We start from the raw sequence: 25,759 nt of genomic DNA on the forward strand, positions 1-25,759 counted from the left end.
GAAAGTGGCCTTCAATTTGCTGTGCGAATCATGCGACCGAACTTGGGGAGTTCGAAGTCAGTCTCGCAGGCCCAAGCGCATTAGTGGGTCCTTCTGTTTCGGTTGGGCCGATAGATAGGCCTAGATTGGAAAGGGAAATGCGAAGGCCCAAGGCCTTCTATAGTCTATAGTGAAATGCCACGTTTCAATGTATCCGTACCTCGTTTCTACGGTTCATGTTGCAGCACGAAAGCCTCCTTTTGGAGTATGAACATTCCCTCCAATCCTCGTCTCCCCTTTCCCCTTTCCCCTTCCCCACCAAATGGGAAGACAAACATCCGATCACCTCAACCCATTCCCAACGCACCTTCCCTTCCCTCCATCGCGTTTCGCAATCGAATCCTTTTTCTTCCTTTTACAGCACAGCTTTCAATATTCTCTTTTCACTTTTTCAACTTGTGTCGTTCGTCGGCGTGATTCGAATTCGGTGGTCTCCCTCCAATTTTCAGCTTTTTGTTTGTGCTATTTATGTTGCCCAACGGCGCAACCACAAACCCACAACCGCAATCGCAGCCAGCCGTAGAGCCTTCGGTACGTCTCTATTTTCTCCCCTTTGAAATTCGTTATTAAGAATTTAAGAATGCGTAAAAGGTCCGAAGCCCTGCATTTTTTCACATTTCAAGCTCATGGAATCATCTTGTAGTTGTAGATTTGCAGTTGAGCAAGTTAAATATACTTGTGCTTACATTCGTGTTTAGTTTTATTAATTTTAACCTGTATGACTTTGTTCTCGCGAAAAATCCTCTATTTTTTGTGCTAGTCAATTGGGATTTTATAGCTTTATGGTCATCTGGCCAATGTTTTGGTGCACTCATGTTGTTCATCCATGTAGGTTAACTGTTGGTGCCTTATTTGCAATCTGGTGCCGAGTTGGGAAATTACATCGTGAGTCGAATGGATCACCTACGCAGCAATGTATGCACGCCTTCTCAATCTCTCTCACTCATTCGCGCAGCGCGCACACACACACACAAGAGTAGAGGACTTCTTTTCTCTAATTTTCTATTTTGATACAATGCAGGATTCACGAGAAAATGCTCAGCAGACTGATATTGGTATGCTTTTGCCTTTGCCCGGCGATGCTTTCCATTAATTCTCTGTGATTAAAGGGGATAAGGGATTCAAATAGGCCGTATGGAAAGGAAGACCTTACTTTCTCTTGTGAATTTGGAAATTTCAATCACCAACATTAAGAATTATAACTGCACATGTTGAATAGGCATAGATTAGGCTCTCTAGTTATCTTGTGTTCATATAAATGTGGTACTTTTCTGACATTAGAATGCTTGGTTCATGGAGGACATTTTACGTATCTTCCTTTTCTTGACACTAAAGTACGCTTTCAGATTCATTTGCAGGTGCAGCAGTGCGCAATGGAAGAGAAATCCTTTTTCAGGTAAATTTGACAGTTTCCATATAATACTAAGATATGTTCAACAACTTGTTGGAGCCATTTTATACATAAAATATATAGTTGAAGTGATTAAACTGCGGTGTTCTGTATTGTTGGATAAGTAAAATGGTCGCAGCTGTATGTTTCAAACTTTTTTTTTTTAACTTAATACTGTAATGATGGTAAATTGTTTTGGTTGCGTTAAAGCTATTATAGCTCTCAGCTTAATCAAGAATATGGTTTGACTGAACTCTATCTACGGGCCTTCAATTGGGAGTCTCATAAACATGATTGGTGGAGAAATTTAGAAACAAAAGTTCTGGATATAGGAAGTTCTGGTTTTACGTCAGCATGGTTGCCACCAGCAACTCAATCCTTTGCACCAGAAGGTTGGATGCACAAATTTTCTAGGCTGGTTTCTTATTCTCTCTGCATATAGATGATTAGACCATCAAGTTTGTTTTCTTTTTCTGTTATTGTAGGTTACCTTCCACAGGACATATATTCCCTCAATTCTAAATATGGATCTGAGAACTTATTAAAATCTTTACTTCAAAAAATGAAGCAACATAAAGTTAGAGCAATGGCTGACATAGTTATCAATCATCGTGTTGGGACTACCCGAGGGCATGGTGGAATGTACAACCGCTATGATGGAATTTCATTGTCATGGGATGAACATGCTGTCACATCTTGTACCGGTGGACTGGTAATTGATGCGAGATTTATACGCACACAAATTAAACCCTCTTTTTATCAATTGTAGTAAGTATGTAAGTAGGGATCGTTCTGGACCGGGGATTAGGAGGGATTGTTAATCACTTGGATTTGACTCAAAAACGTAAAAACACAATATAAAACACTATACTAGACTCAAAGAATGCAAAACTAAACTTTAAAATACTAAGACAAACCAAAAGACTCAAAACAAGTTCAAATGACTCCAAATACTTAAAAACATAAAATAAAACAAAATCGAATGAATAAGACTTAGCAAAATATGGGGGGATTGTGGTTGGACGAGATTAAATTAAAGGCACAGATTCTAATTTAAAACATATAGGAAAGATGAATGCGATGAAAATATGGATGGAATGCTAGCTAGAAGGTTCTTCTCCACACATGTTACACTTGCATACAAGATTGATTTTCAGTTGGTCTTTCGATAAATTATGAAACTCAACACCCCGGGTTAATTAGGTCCGCTTAAATTAACCGTCAAGTTCTCCTTAAGTTAATGAATTGGATGGGTTTGCGCAACGTAATTCACAACATTCTCCAAAAGTCCTTTACGTGAACAGCACAATAAAGATACAATCAAAGATCATTAAGCAACATGAAAACTATAAGTGTTGACGAGGCCTTCGTTACTATGAACAGCATGAAACTAGTGCCAAAAATTCATTTAACGCGATTGTTTATAAGCAACCTCCACTACTTGTGAATATAAGTTCATAACTATTAGGTGAAACTCACTTATATTCTAGCATCATATTCATGCATGAAAATTAAGCGTGCACTCTCAATAAACATACATAAATAAGTTATCAATCAAACGGTTAAATAAATTGAATCCACAACTTATGAAATTCCAACCAAATGTAATCAATTCATATTGAAAGCATAAACATGTATTTCGAATCACCCCCTAGCTAAAGGGGGTTTAGTTCCTCATACGTACAAAACAAAGAGAATTGAAATTAAACATTGAAATCAAAGAAACACCTAAACATTCCAACAACTCAAACTTGAATTGTATGAACGTTTAGGCCCTCTTCTCTTCCTCTTCGTTGTGGCACAAGGTCTAAGGATAGGTTATGTGGTTGTGTGAAGTGTTTTGGAGGGATGGGGAGTGGTTGGAGTGGCTGCAATGGAGGAGAAAAACTGCAGGAAATGGAACTTATATACACGGCAAGGATGGGCAGTTTTGTGTTGTGGTGAATGGAATGAATGAATTGTGGCTGCAATGGATGCTTATTTATAGGTAAATAAGAGGGAACATGACAGCTAGGAAGTGGGTGGAAATGTGGCTGCAATGTTAGTGAATGATTATGAGTGAATGCATGTGGATGTGGCTAGGTTGGAAAGCTGGAATTGTGATGGGAAAGCCACGGCAAAGGGAGGAATTTCTGTGGCTGCATGTTTGGGTTTGTTTAAAGGGTGCATGTGGGTGAATGTTAGGTTGGAAATGCATGTGGAATGCTGGAATTAAGGTGGGTTATGCACGGCAAAGATGGGTTGATTGATTGAGTGTGCATGTGGCTGTTTTATGAAGGGAATGCTAGGTTGGAAAGCATGTGCAATGGCTGGAAATGAGTGTGTTTTGGACGGCACAAGGGTGAAAAATGAATGTGTGGCTGCATGGTTAAATGATTAATAGTGAATGCATGTGAGTGACAACTAGATTTGCTTGGTGGAAAGCTGGAAATGAATGGAAATGCACGGCATAGAAGTGTTTTGGTGCATGTGGCTGCAATGTTGTGCAATGATGGAGGAATAAGTGCATGTGGTTGAATTGGTGGTGAATGTGCATGGCAAAGAATGGATTTGGCTGCAATGGTGTGTAATTGGGCTAGGGTTTAAGTGCATGAAATGGACCCAAATTGCTCCCCCTTGCATGGCAAGGAATGGTGTTTGTGTTAAGCCCACGGCAAGGTGAATGTAATTGGGTTAGGGCCATTGTTTTGTGTCCTCAAGTGCATACAAGGCCTTCAATTTCATCCAACACTTGGGCTCCAAGCATAAGCTATCCATCCTTAGCCCAATAGTACTCCAAAAGGCCCCAAAATGCTCCACAATGCATCCTTTCGTCAAACACGTTCTATGATCCTGAAAACACACAAAAGAAGCATAAAGGACTAAAATAACTAAAGAAACATAACGTAAATGTACGTGAACAAGCCATTTAAGTCGCATGAATATGCTCCTATCAGTAATGAAATCTGTCACTGCTTGAATGACTCTGCATGATTCATGATGCAATGTCTGTTAAACTCATTGTATTTCTCTGTATTTTATATATCAGGGTAATCAAAGCACTGGTGACAATTTCCATGGGGTTCCGAATATTGATCATAGCCAACTTTTTGTTCGAAAAGATATTACAGGATGGCTGCAGTGGCTACGTAATAATGTTGGTTTTCAGGATTTCCGATTTGATTTTGCAAGGGGGTAAGACATATACATGCATAAAATTGAGTTTCGTTTCGTTTTTAACTGGGTTTATTCACTGCTTACTTTTTTTTTCTTGTCTTTGATTTAATTGGCCATTACATGTTTTCAATGTTACAATAGTTATTCAGCAAAATATGTGAAAGAATACATTGAAGGAGCAAAACCCATTTTTTCTGTTGGGGAGTATTGGGATTCTTGCAACTACAACGATCATGGCCTGGATTACAACCAAGGTATTGGATTATATGGTTTTGAGATGTGCAGGGTATTGGTCTTTAAGAACCTAATAAGGTTGACACTGCATATTACCGTATAAAGGGTAGCTTATCCTTGTTGATAGCATTCCTTTTTGCCCTTCCATTTGACCTGTATTGTAATTTGCTGTCGTAAATGGGTTCAGGGATCAAATCTCTTTCTACTGAGGATTTAGCATTGAGCTGACTGTTTGATCTTTATCATGATTGGTAATGTTACGCAGATAGCCACAGACAGCGGATAGTAAATTGGATTAATGGCACTGGACAGCTATCAACTCTGCGTTTGACTTCACAACCAAGGGGATTCTTCAGGTATCTTCCATTTGCAAACAGACTGGCATATCCAACCGCAGCTCCCTTAACACACACATACATAACAGTTTGTTAAGAATGGACGTCTGTAATCACGAATAAGGAGTCCTGGTGAACCTTTTATATATAAGAAAACATGTACTGGTGAACCTTTTTATTATATATCAGAAAAGAAAACATGTAGCAATCTTCATCAAAATCTTTCTTCACCTATGATTCTATGAATACTAGTACCCCTTCCAAGTATGTTCAGTCTGCTGTATCTGTAGTACTGGCTACCTTTTTTCTAGATTGTAATAACGTCCATACTCATCAAAATATCTCTTCATCAAAGAATACCATTTCCCTTTCCTTTTTCTTCCAGTTGCCACCGCTTCTTCCTATTTTCTTGTTTGGTGTTTGGATATTTATCCATGCATTCATTGCAGGAAGCTGTTAAAGGGCAATTGTGGCGCCTGCGTGACCCCCAAGGGAAGCAACCAGGTTTAATTGGATGGTGGCCTTCAAGAGCTGTCACATTCCTAGATAACCATGATACAGGCCCAACGCAGGTACGATTGCTATTCTGTTCTGCTGAAGTAAATATCATTGAGAAGTGAGAACTTAGACTTACAATCTTTTGGGCTGAACAAGTCAAGTTTGGGCCTAATCAACCCTGATTAATACTCTCTGCATACAACTACATTTTCACTGCATACAAAAGTATCTTGTTTATGTTACTGTAGTACCTATCTTTTCAGAAAGTGACCCTTTGGCTCCATAGTGAAAGTAGGAAATCCACTCACATTATAATCATTTTATCTTGCAGGCTCATTGGCCCTTCCCTTCAAATCATATTATGGAGGTACGAAAACTTGTTTATTAAGTTCAAATGCTTTGCATTTAGATGGGAAATCCAGATGCATGGTAGTGATGTCATAGTATTCTTGTCATTGTTGTTATTGCTGGCAGCTGCTATATTCTAATTAATATGGGAATAATTCTTTAAACCTACCTAAAAATTGGAGTGCAAGTTCGCTAACTTCCAAGTCCATGCTTTCCGCAGGGTTACGCATACATACTCATGCACCCAGGAATACCAACAGTTTTCTACGATCATTTCTATGATTGGGGTGACTCCATTCATGATCAGATTGTGAAACTGGTATGCAGTATACGGCCATAGGCAGTTCCCTGTTCGGACTTGATGCCTTTTGAACACACGTTTCTCATTTGTTAGCATTGGCACTTGTCTGCAGATTGACATCAGGAAGCGTCAAGACATTCACAGCCGATCATCTATTACGATCCTGGAGGCCCAGCCGAACCTCTACTCTGCTATAATAGGGGAGAAAGTGTGTATGAAAATTGGGGATAGTTCATGGTGCCCGGCCAGTAGGGAGTGGACACTGGCAGCCAGCGGCCACAGATATGCTGTTTGGAACAAGTAACTTAGAAAGATTAATTATAGATGTAGGATGTAGCTTCTACTTATAAGACGAAACACTATTTATTCTACGCACTGGGAACTGACTGGCGGCTCAATGCTTCCCATGGTTGCTAATACGTGTTTACACCAAATAGCCCTATATACTTAGATAAAGGAGGATGTACATGAAACGAAGACGCTGGAAGGAAGAGCTGAGACCTTGTTGTATCGTTAGGCCGTAGCTACTGCCCCCAAAATAAAGCAGTGTGTTATTGAGCATTGTCATATTGAGCGGTCCTCTATGCAAAGTTTGTGTGTTGCGACCATATCTCCAATAGCGATGCGCATCAAACAAAAATGATAAGAGTAAAACAGTAACTTGAAGCACGTCCAGTTGACTAAAGTGCGACTGATTATCATAAAGGCGGGAAAAAGGTGTGTTGTGTTCCAGGTGACTTGTATTATCACCTCTGAATAGCACGACCCATAAAAGCAATCATCCAATTTTATAGTAAAAAGAAGAGAAAGTTAACTTGGTCCCGTGAGAGAATATATGATGCCAACCCCACCCCCATATGGACACAAATATGTGATGCAATCATACAATTCTTTGGTAAAAAGAGCACAATTCTTTTAGTAAAAAGAGTACCACCAAATATAATAATATTAGTAGTATCAATGTGCAACACCGATATCACAATTATAATTCACAATGACAAATACTAGATGCACATGATAATAATATAGGAAAACTAATGGAAAAAATGTTTGAAAACTTTAAGTTTTAACGAAAATGACAAAATAAAGGGTAAAGTGAATATTAATAAGATTGATTTTTTAGTGTAAAAATATGATTTTTCGTTAAAATAAAAAGTACCGAAAACTTTTCATTAAAGTTCTCTAATAATATTGGCATATCATATGACGTGACAAGTGATGTACACTTGTCACGTAAATTAATGAATTTATCTTATTGAATGTTGTTTGTATGAGTCACTTGACACATGAAGTGGTACACTAGTATAGTCTCTCTTTGGTTAAATTAATTGGGTTACCTACTTGATTTTACTTATTTTCATTTTTATTTTGTATTTAGACAACTATATAGTTATTTTTTAGAACAACGACCCTTGAACAGTGATCTAATATATGGACCCGGCTTCTCTCTGCCCTCCTAGTTCCCATGCATTATCATCCCCTCCTATTTTGTGCGGTTACGGTTAAGCTACGTCAACATTTTATATTAATTTTTTTATAAAAATAATAAGACAAAAAACAATAGTAATATAAAATATTAACGTGACTTAACCGTAACTATATAAATAGAAGGGAATGGAAGTATATGAAAACTGGGAGGGCAGAGAAGCCAGGTCCCTAATATATAACCATTGAGTGCACTTGTTTTGCGCATTTTATTGTACAAGACTGATATATGTAAATCTATCACTTTTTTTTTATTACAATTACTGACTTGTTTGTATTTAATGGGTTTACAGAGATGTGGGAAATCATCATGTCTAAACTAAAGATAGATTTCAACATCATTTGTCTCTGTGGGCAGTACTTATATAGGTTCATGAGGAGTTTTAATCTATTAATTAAAAACCTTTCTTCTTTTCAAAACTATATTGTAAACTATGGCAATAGTGATGGTGGCGGTTCTCGTTCCAATGCTTTTCCTTGAACAGATGAAGGGATTAAACGTGCTTTCATCAATCATGAAGACGAAGAATAATATCTTATGTGAGTGAAGTGAAAGTGAAACTGCAGATTTCCTTTTCATCACTTGCAGCCTTGCAGAACATGGTAATTTTCCTTATTTTTTTCACATTGTCTTCTACCACAGTTACCCTGGGATTAAGGTCAACGGAAGAAAGATTACTCTTTGAATAAAAACAAGGAATATTGACTGAGCTCGTGATGTAACCCGCATGTGAGTGGCAAGCAGGTAAGGCGTTGAGGGGCATATAGCCAACAAAGGATTGTGACCACCGGCCCACCACAGCGGAAAGCGATCCCGCTCCACTCCAGAAAACACTAATTATTCTATTTTGCATGGCGTTTATTCAAAATTAATTAGGCATGTAGGAGGCTCGCATTTAATCATTTCTTCTCCTTTTCCGTTTTTGCCTTCAACCAGTTGAACCATTTGTTTATAATGACGTTATAGAGACGCTCCAAAAGAAGTCGAAGAAATGCAAGTGGTGATAAATATCACCCATCACCCAAGTTGTATGGTAATTAACCGTCAATCACGAACGAGCCAAAAGAGGGGTGTGTGGAGTAATGTTTCTTCTCTGCGTTGCTATGTAGGTATTATGGCAATAGGTACAGGCCGTGGGGAAGAAGAGTGGAAGATATCAGACAGTAGAAACGCATTCTCCTTCTTCTCGACTTGAGTAAGTGGTAGGTCTGCAATGGCCTCATCAGTCGTGACATTAAAAGACGTTGGTCCACCAGAAAACCATAATTAAAACACAAATCACTGACACTAAACACAACTGTGGCAGGCATGCATGCATGCCATGATCACTAATATACCCCTTTGTATTGGTATTGATTTAATCTTGTAATCAGCATCATTACACATCAGAAAAGAAAAGAAAAGAAACAGGAATCACTGCTAATAAAGATAACATTAATGTCAAAGATAACAACACTTGAGGAAGCCATAGCCATCACTTTTGGTCTGACAGCGTTCTAATGATATTTCTTGTCCATCATCAAATGCTACCTTTGTTTAGAGTCCTTGCCCTCCCTCATCTTGCTTCCTTCGCTTCCCCCGATATGATCTCTTAGGAGTTGATGACCCTAGCTATAGGTTAATTGATTTGGTTATGTTGTTTGGGCCCCCTCTGTCCCGCTCCCTTGTAAAAAAAACAAAGAACAAACAGAAATAGGCTCAGAAAACCCTAACTATAGTTAGATCGGATTAATACTACCAAATATTTGTAGAGCAAAATTGATCCCCTCATTGATGAGGTAAGAAACTAAAGATTTCAGAAATTGGGTATATATCTACACAAGTAAGCAAAACACAATCGGAAACTAGGGTTCCATTAGCTAGCTACTTCCCAATCATCAGCAGTCGCGGCACCAATCAATTATTAAAAAGAAAATTAGCCAAAATGAAGTGTAATTGGTCAAACAGAAACAAATTTCAAGAGTACACTGGTGATGGTTGCGCTGTTCAAGAGTGCTCAACAGGCAACATAATTCTTGGACCCTGCAAATTAACAGACCAATCAATTATGGGATGAAAAAAAAAACATCTGATTTGTACAAAATAGGAAAATGTAATGAACTGGGGAATCAGGATTAGCAGCACCATCAGAAACTGATGCCGTTGCAGATGAATAGTTCTTACCCTTGTGTCTCGAGGAAGATCGAGTACTGCGTAACGATACATATATATATATACCCTCAAGAGGGTTTTACAAAGAGAAGCCAACAGAACTCTGTTGGCAGTATGCCCACCTCCATCCATTAAACCACATACATACACAGCAAGTGAGGGAGAAAGAGATCGAAGAAAGAGGAGGTGGACAGAATGCCAAAGAACTCTGTAAGAAACGCTTTGCGAAACCCACGTGATCATCCACGTTTACAGAGCTCGCCACGAGACCCACGCATACAATTCTTCTAACACAGAAAGAGATGGAGATGGACAGCGATAACGTACGTATATATTGGAGAGGAGTGAAGGCTGATTAGGGTTAGGAGGGGCAGATGGTTCTATTTATTTTATTACGTGCTCACAATAAATGGGATGGGAGGTTGTGGGTGTAATTAATTTATTGAGAGCTAGGTTTCAGTACTCTTTTCACAGAGAGATGAGAGAGAGAGAGAGAGAGAAGGGTAAGTTAGGTTAAAAAGAAAATGAGAAGAGAAGACGGCAGAGAAGAAATCTGAACAGAATCGACTGATGGTTGGAATCCTACTCGTAGAGGGAAGGCTACAGGAGGCATATTTTACAAAGGATGGATATCAAACCCGATCATGTATCATCATCATACTTATTCTTCTCCCCACTTTTCCCCTCCCTCGGTTCTGATGAAACCCTCCCCTTCACTCTTTTCTTGCCTGCCTTCCTGTCCACGCTCACCCCCAATTAAATGGAGGCAGATTGTCTGCCCTCGTTTGGATGTCCTTCTCATCTTTTTTTATTTGTGTGATTACGGTTAAATTATGTTAACATTTTATATTTTTATTATTTTTTATCTTATTATTTCTATAAAAAAATTAATATAAAATGTTAACGTGATTTAACCGTGACCACACAAAATAAGAGGGGATGGAAATGGCACCAATCAAGAGGACAGACAATCTGCCTCCCAATTAAATCCCCTTTTCACTTAGAGATTTTTTAGTGTGTCAAAATACATTCAGGTAAACTAAGTGTTATAATTCAAAAAGAAAACTAATGAAAATAACTGGAAAACTTTGAGTTTTAACGATAAGGACAAAATAAAAAGTAAAATGAACAGTATCATGATTGACTTTTTAATATAAAAATGTAATTTTTCGTTAAAGTGAACAGTATCGATGCTTTTGGTTAAAGTTCTCTAATTCAAATGATTAGATACTTCAAAAATAAAGAAATTTCATGATTGTATACTTGAGAAAATCTTTTTAACCACTTATATAATAACATTTAATGTGCTAGCCTAACACACTAAAAAATTTATCCTTCTTGTCTCATCCCATACGGGAGCATTTTTTCTCACCATCATTTAGTGTGGTGTATGCTCACCATCCTATTTATTACCATTAGATGAGTTTGAATTTCTAGATTCATGTAGTGGATAAGTACAAATCTCAAAATTTAAACTCATCTAACGATGATAAATAAAGTGATTAGTATACACTACACTAAATAATGATGAGCAAAAATACACTCATTCCATACCACCTCTCTTCCCATCCCTCCCTCATTTCTGATGCCCAACACTACAAATCCAATAAGATACGTCACCTCTCTCTCTCTCTCTCTCTCTCGTCTTTTCTGAGGTGTTTAAGGAAGGAAAATCACTAAAATGAGAAGGAAACAAAACACCTTTTACTTTGTGTTTTGCGAAAATCTTCCGTTACTTTACGAGAGAATGGAGAGAGAGAGAGAGAGAGGGAGAAATGGGATGATACGACGGTTACGTGGTAAAATTTATTTGCCACTGTAGATTAGAATTAATATTTAAAATTTCTTTAATATGATTGAAAAGTTAAATAGAGGGTAAAATCTGAACTGCACTTCATTTTACATGGGAGAAATGTTTGAGCTTAGACTAAAATTAACAGATATTTTTTGGCACATTTGTTAAATATCGAATAGACTTTTATATTTCGTTCAAATTAGTGTTTGACAATTTCTAAAGTTTTATTTTAAATTTCTTTCATTTCTATTGAGGCTAATACCAATATCGATATTCGATATATCTAACGATATTTTCACAAATTTAAATATCAATGTTTTTACTAATACTGATATTATAAACACCGTTGAATAATTATTGCTCTTTTTATCTTAAGGCATACGATCACCTAGATCCCGTTTATCTTGAAGGATAAGATCGATTATCCTTTTTGAAAGGATGGGGAGGGGTGATTGGACTTACATATTTAGTAGAGCGGATGCTGAATAGATTAACTTATAAGTGGTAGAATAATTACTAATGTTATCGAGGTTTTGTATTATAGAACTTTGCACCAATTAATAGGCCGTCGTGTGGCCTTTTGTTAGGGACATGCTACTTTACGCCATCTCTAACTGAAGGGTCCAGATGACAAAAAATAGCCCGAAAACGGTCTCCAATCGATGGTCAAGGCAAAGGGCTTGTGGGCCTCACTAGACAAAAAAGGGCCAACCGGGCAGCCCAAATGAGCTAGTCAGCCGACCTCGGGCCGGGCCAGATTTCAAAAACCCAATGGCTAGTTGCTGACGTTAGCTAGCCGTTATTTTCAATTCTTTTTTTTTACAAAATTTGTTTAAATAAGGCCATCTCCAACCGAGGGCTGGCCAGAGAGCTCGTTTGAACCCCCTAGCCCTCCAAGATATTAATATTTTAATGAACATTACATGGCCATATTTGCCTCCATATCGCCATATGGCTCGTTTTAGTCCTGTCACAAAAAACCGTCTCCAACCGAGGGTCAAAGGGCCATATGGCTCATTTTAGCCCTGTCACAAAAAATCGTCTCCAACCGAGGGTCAAAGGGTCATAGAGCCAAACATAATTTATTATTTAAATTTAAAAACTACAAGAACTTAAATTTAAAAACTACAAGTTATATTTAAAAACTTCTACTTAAATTTAAAAACGATAAATTAAATTTAGAAACTACAAATTAAATTTAAAACAACATTAACCTAAATTTAAACACTACAACAACTTAAATTTAATATCCATAATCAATATTATCTTCATCATCCGTCATTGTAGGAGTATAATAAGAGGTAAACAACTGCCACCAAGTCATAATTTTTTTTTTTTTTCCTATCAAAATAAGCTTTACTCATTGGAGTGTAATTTGAAGTGTTCATTTCCATATTCTTATCATCCATCTCTTCTTGTATTTGTTTGGCCTGTTCTTCATGCCTACACTTCATTTCTTCCGCCTCAAGGGCATTTTGCTCCGCCATTAATCGCAATGAGGCCACCACTTCATGTTGAGCGGCGTAATCATCATTTGTCTTACCCTTTTCCTTCAACCTTCGCACCTTGTTTCGTCCCATAGCCCTAGATATGGAACCTTCACCCGAAGACGGATTTTCTACCCTTGTTTGTTGAATGGTAGAAGATCCATCTTCATCCATATCTAAAGCTGAGGATGCAGTTCCAAACATCGACGTAGGAGCTCTATGTTGAGGTGGATCTTCAAATAACACCCACCATTCACAAATTTCCCAACAACTGTGAAACTGAAAAGGTTTCGAGCTGCTCTCCATATGCAATTCCTTCGATTGGCGTACCTAGAAAATATAATTACAAAAATTAAAGGAAATTAATTAATGAAATTAAATGTAATATAATTAAATATTTAAAATAAATTGTAAAAACACTTACTTCGTCGTAGTAATTAGCACCGCTTTCATGTCTACATGCGGTTGCTAACAATGTTTGATGTCATTTGTTCAAACTTTGCTGAAGATGTTTCTTCCATCTTGAAAAACAACTCTCGTGGTTTTGGATATTCAGTGGAGTAGTGCCTTCATAGAATTCTAAGTATTTTTTGGACACAGGAGTCCAAACACCGTCATTTGTTTGACAATTCCCCCTCACACTATCTTTCGACACCCATCTATAAGCCTTGCAAAGAGTTTCATATTCTTTTCAAATCTAAGCCCTACCTTTCATTGCAGACGGGGCCATTTGAAAATTATTGAAAAAATTGAAGGATGGATTTTTGAAAAAGGAAAGAAAATATGAGAATTGAAATGGTGAATGAATGGTTTAGGTATTTATAGAAAAAAAAAATAGAATTTTTAAGAATTAAAAACAAAAAAAAAAATTCCAAAAATTTGAATCCAACGGTAACTAGCTTCAGTTAGCCGTTAGATTCAAATTTTTGTTTAAGCATTTTTTTCGAATATAACCGACAAGAATATATTTAATATAAATATATTCCTGTCGATTATATCCAATAGGATTGCTGAAATTTCTGGCCAGCCTCGGGCTGGCTGCATGTGACCAGCCCTTTGGCCATTTGGCCCTTTCAAATTATGTGGGGCCCACGAGCCCTCTAGGCGCCTTCGGTTGAAGACGATTTTCAGGCTATTTTCGGCCATCTGGACCATTTGGTTGGAGATGACCTAATTTTAAAAATTATTTTTTTCCCTATAACTTCCTAAACCATTAAACATTACATAACATTAAGTAACATGAAACAACATTAAACAATTTTAGACAATATTAAACAACATTAAATAACATTAAATAACATTAAGCAACATAAAAATTATACAACATAAAAATAAAAAAATTATTTAACAACATGAAACTTAAACAATATTTTTAAAAACATTTAACAATATAAAACTTAAATTCCTACTCCATGCTATTTTTGGCCCAAGGATGTGCAACAAGATCCTGTTGTAAGTACTTGTTTGTGGCACAGGAACGTATCATTCTATAGCGTTTCATGTACTCATTTATAGAGATATTACCAGTTCTTGGATTGAAAGGAAAATTAGGCCCATCATATATTTTTGCACAAGCCCTTCTTGATCTATTTGGATCGTCTTGGTTGTCGTCGAACTCTCCATCAATATACCCATCTTGCTCATCCTCCACAATTATATTGTGTAATATGATGCAAGATATCATGATGGAGTCCAAATTTTCTCGACTCCACCCTTTTGTCGGTTTTGCTGATGATCTTCCACCGTACTTGTAGAATACCAAAAGCTCTCTCAACATCTTTCTGGTATGCCTCTTAGTGTAAGGTAAACAACTTTTCGGCGTCATTCCAAAGGTTTGGAATTGCTTGGACAAGTGTCGCCCACTTTGGGTAGATGTCATTTGCCAAGTAATACCTCATATTGCACCGACGGTCGTTGATGTAGTAGTCAAGTTGAGGTGTTTTACCTTCCATCAGGGTATTGAATAGAGGTGAACACCAAGAACTGTAATGTCATTTTGGGATCCGGTTGCCTCGAATGACACATGGATTTGGCATGCTTTTTTGCCATCTTGTGGGATGGTTCTTCCAATCCCAATGCATGCACTATAATGACCCTATCGTGCTCAGAAACCCAAGGTATTCAGCTTTGCGAATAAGTAGATCCAGATATTCTTGATTTAGCTCGCGGAGGCACTCTTCTTTGTAAAGCTGAACAATTGTGTCACATAATTCAGCAATAGTATCAAGGCATCTAAACTCAGACATACCATGGGTTTCATCCATCGAATCAATTGGGGAGCCATAGGCCATCATTCGGAATGCAACAGTAACCTTCTGATGAGGTGAGAAATCAAGTCGACCTACTTTGTTCTTCTTCTATTGAAAGTATGGATTGACCTGCTGGACATCATGAAGTAAACACTCGAAGACATGACTCCTCATCTGGAAGCGACGTCTGAAATCCTCTTCTATGTACACTAAGTTGAGGTTGAAATAGTTATTCATCAGACTGGCATGCATCATCGTTCTGTTTCGTGGTTTGTAAGAACGACCAGCAATAGAGCCAACCTATTAAGGTTGTTCCTCAATTGGCTGATACACCATGGCCACAACCATGGCTGCTGCTCTGTTTTGTTTGTTGCGCCTTACTTCAGCTTCTTTATTAGACTCCTTATCTTCTCGTCTCATTTGCGCCCATTTTTCTTCCAATTTGGATTTGGATGAGGACCCCTAATTGGAATCCGAAGAGGATCCAAAGTTGGAATTTATTGCAAACTTGAATTGAAAGAGATTGAATTGAAATAGGTTGAATTCAAAGTTTTTTGAATTATAGCCCAATATCCACCCTATTTATAGCAAAAAAAAAAATTCAAATCCAATGGCTAGCTGAAGTCACTTAGCCGTTGGATTTGAATTTAAGTTATAGTTTTTAAATAATAAATTATGTTTGACCCTCGGTTGTAGACGGTTTTTTTGTGACAAGGCTAAAACGAGCCCTATAACCATTTGGCCATCAGTTAGAGATGGAGGCAAATATGACCTTGTACTATTCATTAAAATATTAATATCTTGTAGGACCAGAGGGTTAAAACGAGCCCTATGGCCAGCTTTCGGTTGGACATAACCTTATCCTTTTCTTTTTTCTTTTTTTTTTGACATCTCTACATCATCACATGGAAGGGACACCAAACTTAAAAACGAAGATCATATCAACTTGTTTTGACATAGGATGGTTAAATTGAGTTATAATGTTGGTCGTAGAGTAAATTATTTTTAGACATGTCTCGAGCTTGATTTACTAGGTTTAAATTTGCTTTCTTCAGTTGAATTTTTAAAATGATGCGCTAACTTCAGCTTAAGAATAGTAGTAAATGAATGACTAGGCATTCAGAAATATGTTGGTTGTAGTATATGAATAATGCTCGAGATTTCGAAAAAAAAAAGTGTAAGCTCCAACATATTAATGAACAGTTTGTAATGTGGAAATAGGTTTTCTATTGGACTATGTGGGAGTCTTGCATTTTAGAGGACCGTATCAAGATATAACAAAATTGAATATAGTAAGCGAGGATCTGCAACAAGGTCCCATGGTACGTGAGCCAACCTGTTAGTTTGTAGAAGTACTTAGGGGTATATTGTGGGCCGTAGTGTCATGTGTCAATGAAATGATATCATGACATGTGTACGTTTTATATATCTCTACATGATTTTGTATACTTAGTATGAAATATTACAACGACAACAACATATAATCAATATCATTTATATTACTCTCCCCAGCCAAAAAGCTAGCTTAATTTTGTTAAATTTTGACCTGGTTTGGTACTGAGGTGATTCTGAAAAAAGCTGCTATAAAAAAAAGCTGGGAGCTGTTTTTGTGTTTGGTAAACACTCAGCTTCAGCTTTTTTTCACAATTTTGGATGAAAAAAAGCCAAAAACAAGAAGCTGCAAAACCTAGCTTTGAAAAACCGGCTTTTTTTCACATCTGTTTTACATAAAAGTTTACTAAACACTTTAATACTGTTTTTTTTTTTCAAAAGCACTTTTACAAAAAAGTTTACCAAACACTCTGCTGCTTTATTTCACAGCTGCTTATTCTCACAGCACAGCAGAAACAACTTTTTTTCAAAGCACAGCAATACCAAACCAGCCCTTTATCACTCCATTGATTGAATGATGCTATAAAGAACTTCACAGAATTTGTATTTGACTATTTGTGAATATAAATTGAGCAGTTAAAAAGATCTAAGCATTTAAACTAAAGCTTAATGGACAAGCTCAGTGATAAGCTTAATGGACAACCTTGTTCAGTTGATGAAGGGGTCCAACAAAACCACTAAGTTTGGAATCCTAGGAACCCCATGATCATCTCCCTCCTACAAAATATATTCATTTTGACCTATACATAACGCACAATATACTACATTTGACGATGTAACTCAAAGGTAAAGTTTAGGTCAATCCTCTCCAATTATTACACCATACAGTAAATAGTCTTTTGTGCTTCCTTTCCATAATTCCACTGTGTGTATGCTATGCATCATGTGCAGCGCTTGCTTTTTAAATTTGTATAGCATCGAGTAGTCTCTGAGAGGTTAATTTCAGACAACAAATCTTTCCCTTTGTCGATTGATACGTCCTACTCATGACACCCACAAACCAACCCATATGCTCTCATCAAAATCACTTCCCAGGCCATCATCTTCTTCCTCAGTTTATTACTTCCCTGCTAGATCATAATATGTGCTTATTTTATATATTTATTTCTAAGAGCAAACTTCCACAAACTAAATCTCCCTAGCAATTAGCAATCCGCATGCATTTACTATGGACCAACCCAACGTCTATACTATTTATTGATTCAAACTACCCTCCAACTATACGGTCCATGCCCAATAAATATTTTCACTGTTTGAAAGCTTTCACAGGAAGGAAGGAACTGTACAGAAGTACCAGAAGAGCAGAAATTAGGATCCCACTCCCACGTAGAATAAATGTTCATCGACTGAAAATTGACATTATTTTGTTCTCATCTGACCTGTCAACGTCCCATTAGTCGCTCTCTTTCTCTCTGCGTCCATACCAGTTGTCATGGCTGAGTTTCTGTCAGAAGTGGCCATGATTGAATCATTGGGACAAGGAAATTACTTTTTTTTTTTGGTAAAACAAAAGAAATTACTTAATCACACTTCACGCTTGTTTTGCCATTTTCCAGAAGAAATTGTCAGTGATTTTAAAGTTTAAACTTTAGATAGAGCTAATATTAATTTTAATAATTAATCAACTGATCATCTGGAAAAGAGAGTGAACGATCGATCCCCCAACATTAGTTTTTCTCAAAACCCTGGCTAGGGTTTCCAATGCAACCTTCAACAAGCTCTTCTCTTATCCATCTTCCCTTGCGTACGTATGAAGACTAAGGGCTCGTGTAACTTGTAGGTGTAACCAAAAACCAAAAGATGTTGAAGTAATTAGGAATATTGATTAATTTTGTATTTAGGAATATTTATTAATTGAACTACCAAACTTACTCACCGATGATAGATTTTTTAGTGTATGTGGAACACAAAGATCAGTACACCACGTGTTATATTACAAATGAAATGACACTTGAGAAAAAACTTATCTTCACTTATATTATGCAACAAAAAACTTCTCTTCAAATTAACTAAAGTTATTTCCCATAGAATACTCCTCTCTAGCTGGTGCCATAGAGAATTACATGAGTCATATATGATACAAGTTACACACAAAATATATTGATTAATAATATGGCTTAACTTTTAAAGGGCAAATTAAGCATACAAAACTTTGTACACTGTACTGTATCTGTTTCTGTTGGACGTGAGAAATCAAAATAAATTTTAAGGTCAAGAATCGAAGGAAATAAACAGATGGAGTAAACTTTTCGGTCCTTTTAGTTTTCTGCCTCCTACTCCTAATTAGTCGATCTAATCAGCCTTGAAAAAAGTTCATTCGCTTTGTTTCCTCGACTCTTTCTCTGTGTGTGCAACTTAACGTGTCAACTTTTATCCCTACTTTTCTTCTTCTGTTTCCTTTTCAAAAGAGTGTATTTATATTAGGATTGAAGGTGGCAATGGAATTATGGGCTGGTGGGCACGAATATTTCGATTTGCAATTGCAGCATATATAAATTTGTTCATGAAAACAGAAGTTAAACATTTACTTTACCAAAGGTCAAATGATCAATTAAACGTAGCACTGTTTTCAAATGTGGTTGACTAGTCGTTCAATTTTGAAAAGCGGAGGACTCAAAAGAGAGCTAGAAGAAGATATATCGCAGAACTCGATGCATGGAACTGGAATAATCCACCCTTTTTTATGATTGTGCGTGAGCGGTGGATGTTTCTTTTCTAGTGGATCCCCTCCCTCTCTCGCATACTCTTAGCGTTTCCTCACATATTAGAGCATCTAAAAAAAGTTGTAAAACTGCTTTAAATAGTTAATTTAAAAAGGAAAATTTTAACGAAAAACTATCGGTACTGTTCATTTTAACGAAAAACCACATTTTTACATTAAAAAATTAATATTGATACTATTCACTTTACTTTTTATTTTGTTCTTATCGTTAAAACTCAAAGTTTTCAAACTATTTTCATTAATTTTTATTTTAAAAATTCATCGCCTACACACTCTATAATGAATTCTATATAATAAATAAAGTACAGCTTTTTTTTTAATTTATTGTCATTAATCATGGATTTGGATCTCATTCAGATTCAAATTGTGGGGATCTCAGATCTCTCACATTTTAGCTATTCATCGTGCATCGTGTGGTCATAAGTTATTTAATTTTTATTTAAAATTAAACACAAATAATACTTGATAAAAACTGGTCACGTACAATGAACGACTAGAATGTGAGAATCCCTAGGATCCGAATAGGATCTTCTTCCATTAATCATATGCTCAATGTTAAAAAATTAATAAAGCTCAATGATGATGAAAGTTTAACTGAGTGGCTAAAATAAACTTTTAACACCGTTTACTTACTAATTTAATAAAAAATTAAAGGTTTTTTTGGAAGATGCTCTTAGACATTTCACATTTAATTAAATTTTGAAAATTTTGCAAAAGAGAAACGAAGAGAGGCTGATTTGCTTGTAGGGTTTGGTCCTTGTTTTTTGGATTTGAATCCCATTTGGATTCAAATTGTGAGGATCTTAAGGATCTTCATATCTCAATCAATTATCTTGTATTATGTGATAAAAAATTATTTGATTTTTTTACTTAAAATTAAATATAAATAATACCTGACGAAAATTGATGACATGATAAACAACTAAAATATAAGTATCCTCTTTCCTTGTTTTTATATCACTTATACTACAGATGGGAACTATTTGTAAAAATCTAAAAGGTTTTTGCGGGGATGTCGTTTGGTTGTAGGTTTGGGAGCTATAATATTTGTGTTTGAGTTTTCAACCCAAGAATGATGGGGATATGGCGATCTTACGTTGATGGTGATGTTGGCGAATTACTGTATGCCATGTAATCTCTCTCTCTCTCTCTCTCTCTCTCTCTTTCTCTCCACATGGATGATGGATCAGTATATTCTCTTTCTTTAAGAAATGGTAATATTTTAGTGTTTGCATGCAAGTGGTTATTTCTTGATGTGACAACATCATTTTATTATGTAAATATTATCATTTAAACTAGTTATTCTATTTATCATCACTTTAAAATTATTTTTAAAAATTTATTTAATTTAATAATCGTTTAATTATTTATACATGTCAAATAACTAAGCAATTATAGTAAATTAATATTATGTGGTTGTGTAAAGAGGAATGTCTTTCATGCATTTTATGCATAATGCACGCTAGTAAGGGATATTTGTTAAGAGTTTGAAATAGAGAATTATTATTAGCATTCTAAAAAATTCATATAATATTTCAAACTTTCTGTAATTAGAAAGAAAAATACACTTGTGAGAAGTGTAAAATAAAATTTTTAAAATACTAATAACAATTCTCTTAAAATATTAAAGATCATCCTGGATGCTATTTATGATCTTTTGAAAGAATATATTTTGTAATATCTACTTTACTCTTTTCTTTACAAAAGTTTAAGTAACATTGGTAAAAGGCTTCATTATTATTAAGTTCCATAACATGTTATAACAGAATACCATTTTCCTAACTCAGTCAAATTCAGATTCCTGGTTTTGTTAAATGTTATCATTGTAAAACCATTATTTATTTTAATAAATCCTACTAATTTTTTAGATGAGATACTTTGGATGCGATCCCTAGTTTCTAACACTCTTTGACTAAAACTTGAATGATATTCAAAGTTTGATCAAAGTTCCTTGATATTGTACACCTCATTATATTACTATTAATATTAATATTTTTTATAGTTTTGACATTAATTGTTTGATACTTTATGAGATTTATAATCCTATAAATTTAAAATCCCTCGTTAAAATAGTATTAGAAACGGCTACAATAAAAAAATTCAAACATTTTGATTGAATAAATGGATAAAAACTATGTAACAGTAAGAAATAATAAATGGCAAAAGAATATATCCATAGTGTTAAAAAAATTGGTACGCTTTACAAAAAAAATTGGTACATTTCACATATAACAAAGTGATACATTAATAAAGAAACATGGGTACATTATAAATAAATTAGGGTCCAAATAAAAGATTAAAAAATTATGAGTATGAATGAAATTTTAAAATATATGGGCGCAAAAAGAAATTAATACATGGGTACAAATTAAAAAAAAAGGGTTGCAAATTAAAAGTTGATACAAACTAAAAATATAAATATATGATACAAAGTTTAGCCATAAAACGTAAATATACCATATGTAATTTTTCTATCATTGATTAATTATACAATGTCACGTGACGATAAACACATAGGCACAAATACAAATAAAACTTTAAAAAATGTGGGCACAAAAAGAAATTAATATAAGGGTACAAATTAAAATTGAAAAGAAAATTGGCACAAATTAAAAAAGGTTTGCAAATTAAAAATGGGTACAAACTAAAAATAAAAATATATGATAAAAAATTTAGCCATAAATATAAATATGTTGCAATCCTATTGGAATAGGAATGTGATTGTGTAAATTCTAGTAGATATGAGAATGTATCTTATAGTCCTATTAGGAGTAGATTACCTATTAAATGTTGTAATCCTAAAGGGTAAGGAATTAACCATCTCTACTACTATAAATAAAGGCACAATGAGATAAAATAACACACACCCACAATTACACATCTTTCTCTTCCATCCATTATTGCCGCACCTTTCTCTCTCTATGGCCTCCATAATTGTTCAGTAAATTATGTCTGCAAGATGTTATCAGCATGCTTTTGACACTACACTAAAGAGAGTTTATTCTTCAATCAGGGGAGTATTGCGTTTTAATCATCCTTTTCCTGATTAATTAATTTATTATTTTGAATTGATCTACATGTTATTTATTCAATTTAATTTTTCTTTGTTGAACGTGATACAACGCATTGGAGAAACAATTCTGGCTTTTCAAGAAGGATCTTCAACAAATTCAAAGACTTTTATCGTTTTCTGCCAATTAGATACGCTTAAAATAAAGTAAGATATTTGAAACAACCATGAAGCATGAAAACATTCCCCATGATGCATGAACCCCCTACATTTATATTTAGTTTCCGATATATATATATATATATTGTATATGTTTCATATATTTATCAATATATATATATATATATATATTTGTTTCATGCATTACATAATTATGCTATGTGGAATTTGTGAGTCAAAGAATATGAATAAATTAGAAGCAATTTAGGGTTTGTCAAACCTTAAATATGTCGAAAAAAAAAAAAAAAAAAAAAAAAAACAATTTGCGGTCAAGCCGCGTGCCGTCACGCCAAGCTCACCCCAAGCCAAGCCTGCAGCTCGAGCCTTGGGCGCTGGAACTATAAGGTACCAGCCCTTTGGGCTTTGTTGCATGCGTTGACCATGCCTCTGACCTGGGTTTTAAGCTTGCATGGCCCACTATTGTAAGCCTGATGCTTGATAAGCCTTACCTTTTGTCTCGGCCCACATTCCATCAACCAGAAGCTGACTGGGCTTGCTACTCGCGTATTGGACCAGGCTCGACTTACTGGGTTCCTTGATGCTGGGCTTCGGGCCTGCAACCTCTGACCCAAAAGCCAGCCCAGGCTGTGCTTTTGCTCATGCCTTATGCCACACTTCCTACAGCCCTTATACTGATGGGCTTTGTCTCCTGGCCCGCTGATCTGCAATCCAATTGGCTTGCTATGCAGCCGTGTTATGTAACCCAAGGCTTGTAATTTTTGCAGGGCCGTGTATTGCAGCCAACCAAAGTGTGTTGGGCTGCATTCATTTTCGACCCAATGCTATTTTTTTGGCATTTTAAATAATTTTAACTCGAATGTTATTATTATTTTTGCTTCTACAATCGACCCCGAATGGTCCCGATCTATTGAATTAATTAAAAGAGACCTGCAGTCCATTAATCTGATAATGAATCCAAAATTATTAACCTGAAGATCACTTTTGGACATTAACGATTAAATAATTTATTTTTATACTTTGAACCGTTGACATCCTTTCGTAGTCCCGAAGCGCTCATACTTGAGTTCCTGAAGAACCTCAAATCCACTACATTTAAATCAACATATTGCATTCTGTGTTCTTGCAAGAACCTCTCTTTTATGAACTAAATGTTCATAAACTAAATTGAACCTGTAGTTTCAAATTTAGTGCCTTTGAAACCCGAAATTTTCTTAAAACAATACACCCATGAAAACCCGACTTTTTTCATGAAAATCATGTCTTAGGACTCGAATGTTCTAACTTTAATGCTTATGGATGATTCCTTCCTATAACACTAATCACAATCTTGTTTCCTCCAAATTCAATGGATTGCCGAACCGTCACAAGTACGATTTTTCCTATTTTTTGGACGTTTCTAATATAAACCACTTTATGTGGGGTACAAAAGGTGAATCTCCACTTGATTATTAAAGTAGCTGAGAAACCATTGAAGCCAACAATGGCATGTAAGAGTTGAATAAGCCTCCGCCATGATCTTTATTAGAAGACTTATACCCGAAGCATTACAAATGGAAATACCTCCCAAACGAGGATTCCATGGCTCTTTGGCTCGCTCCTACAAACTGTTTAATCATGAAAGACATTGCCTGAAACACATCATGATTACGTCCATGAATGAGTACAATTCTGAAGTTTATAAATCCGATCGAATGTTGACTAGAGAATACTTTTCTCGTCATTCCTTGTTTCTAACTCGCTCCTGAAGCAATAAGTGTAGATAGTGGAAGTTTACCAGATTCTCGGATCTGATTACTACCACAAACGTGAAAGAAAGGTATGGACCCAGTTCGGCTGAAGTCTACCAAATAACTCGACCCAGTTCGGTCAAAGCCTACCGAATGGTAATGCACTACTCCGGCAGGGATACATCGAATGACATACTCTTTCACAATCCAATTTCGAGTTTGTTTTTACAACATATGGTAGAATCAGGGCCTACCAAGGTGTGGCATCATGCCCGAAGCATGATCCTTGGTACCTAAGACCTAAAACTTTAAGAATAAGGGATAGTATTCCCAAACCTCAACCCTGCAGAATCTACTTCCGTTTTGATGGGAATAGATCATTGGTTATGCACCTGTTCGTACCCCTACCAATGTTGTTGAAGACTACCATTCTAGTAGTCAATATGTGAGAATAATTTTGCTCCACCAAACATCGTTGGAAAGGCAAAATTTTGACATGGATAGCTTTGTTGGCCGATTCCCCTTAGTAAATCATTTACTTTGTGAACATTTTTCCATGTTCTTGGATTCAAGTTTAGTGTATGTTTTACTTATGGATAATCTTGTTGATATTGTCATCGAATATGAGTTACTTGAATCATGTTTCTTAATACATGTGACCAATTTAATTAAACACGTGATTATGTTGGAATGTGGGAAAGTTAGTTATCTGGATGAATGCGCATTACGCACATTAACTTTACATCTAAATCACATCTCTAACAACGACTTCAGGTCTATCCAACTTGATTAAGAGCATTGGCACGCTCCTCATTGTATGAATGGTACTGCATTACCATTTAATGGACCTTAAATTCTCCCTGACGTTGAGTTTTTAAGGATATTCGAGATGACAATGATAATAAATGAAACCACTGAAGAAAATAGAGTGAAATATATTTGCATCACCTCCAAGAATGAGCCTGAAACTTTGATGTGGGGCCAACGGGTTGTCTCCCAACTGGGAATACACCACATGTGGCCGCCCTGGAGCCTGGTGGTTGAGCAGTTTACTTGCTTTGGAACGACCTTTTGGGACACTTAGATCGAACAATGATACTACAATGCATCTCATTCTCTGAAGTAAGGATATTGTGCTTACAAACACACTTTGCCAAACATGCTTATTAGGGAAATTGATTTTCTATATCATTTCTCGCAAAAATACGAACGACTCTATTTTCACAATGGATTCAAGGGAATATATATGGACTAATCCA

At 35.9% G+C, this 25,759-nt stretch overlaps 1 protein-coding gene and 1 long non-coding RNA gene across 2 annotated transcripts; one reads left to right on the forward strand and one right to left on the reverse strand.

Annotated features, from left to right (window-relative positions):
* The first annotated feature begins 233 nt into the window (after nt 1-233).
* Nucleotides 234-6,891, forward strand: LOC137747967 (putative alpha-amylase 2). The gene is given in 14 exon segments (XM_088685909.1): nt 234-570; nt 872-954; nt 1,061-1,094; nt 1,398-1,434; nt 1,694-1,821; nt 1,915-2,141; nt 4,458-4,603; nt 4,727-4,839; nt 5,085-5,140; nt 5,143-5,175; nt 5,604-5,726; nt 5,984-6,019; nt 6,221-6,319; nt 6,414-6,891. Coding segments are annotated over 13 exon segments (1,245 nt in total). The 5' UTR covers nt 234-570; nt 872-933; the 3' UTR covers nt 6,606-6,891.
* A 2,184-nt stretch (nt 6,892-9,075) lies between these two features.
* Nucleotides 9,076-10,683, reverse strand: LOC148691041 (uncharacterized). The gene is made up of 2 exons (XR_015956456.1): nt 9,951-10,683; nt 9,076-9,809 (listed from the first exon to the last, which is right to left on the reverse strand). It is a non-coding gene; the product is annotated as an uncharacterized LOC148691041 (long non-coding RNA).
* Nucleotides 10,684-25,759: the final 15,076 nt, after the last annotated feature.

The sequence above is a fragment of the Pyrus communis genome, chromosome 15 (genome assembly GCF_041283825.1).
Source record: "Pyrus communis isolate YQ-2024b chromosome 15, ASM4128382v1, whole genome shotgun sequence".
Lineage (NCBI taxonomy): Eukaryota > Viridiplantae > Streptophyta > Magnoliopsida > Rosales > Rosaceae > Pyrus > Pyrus communis.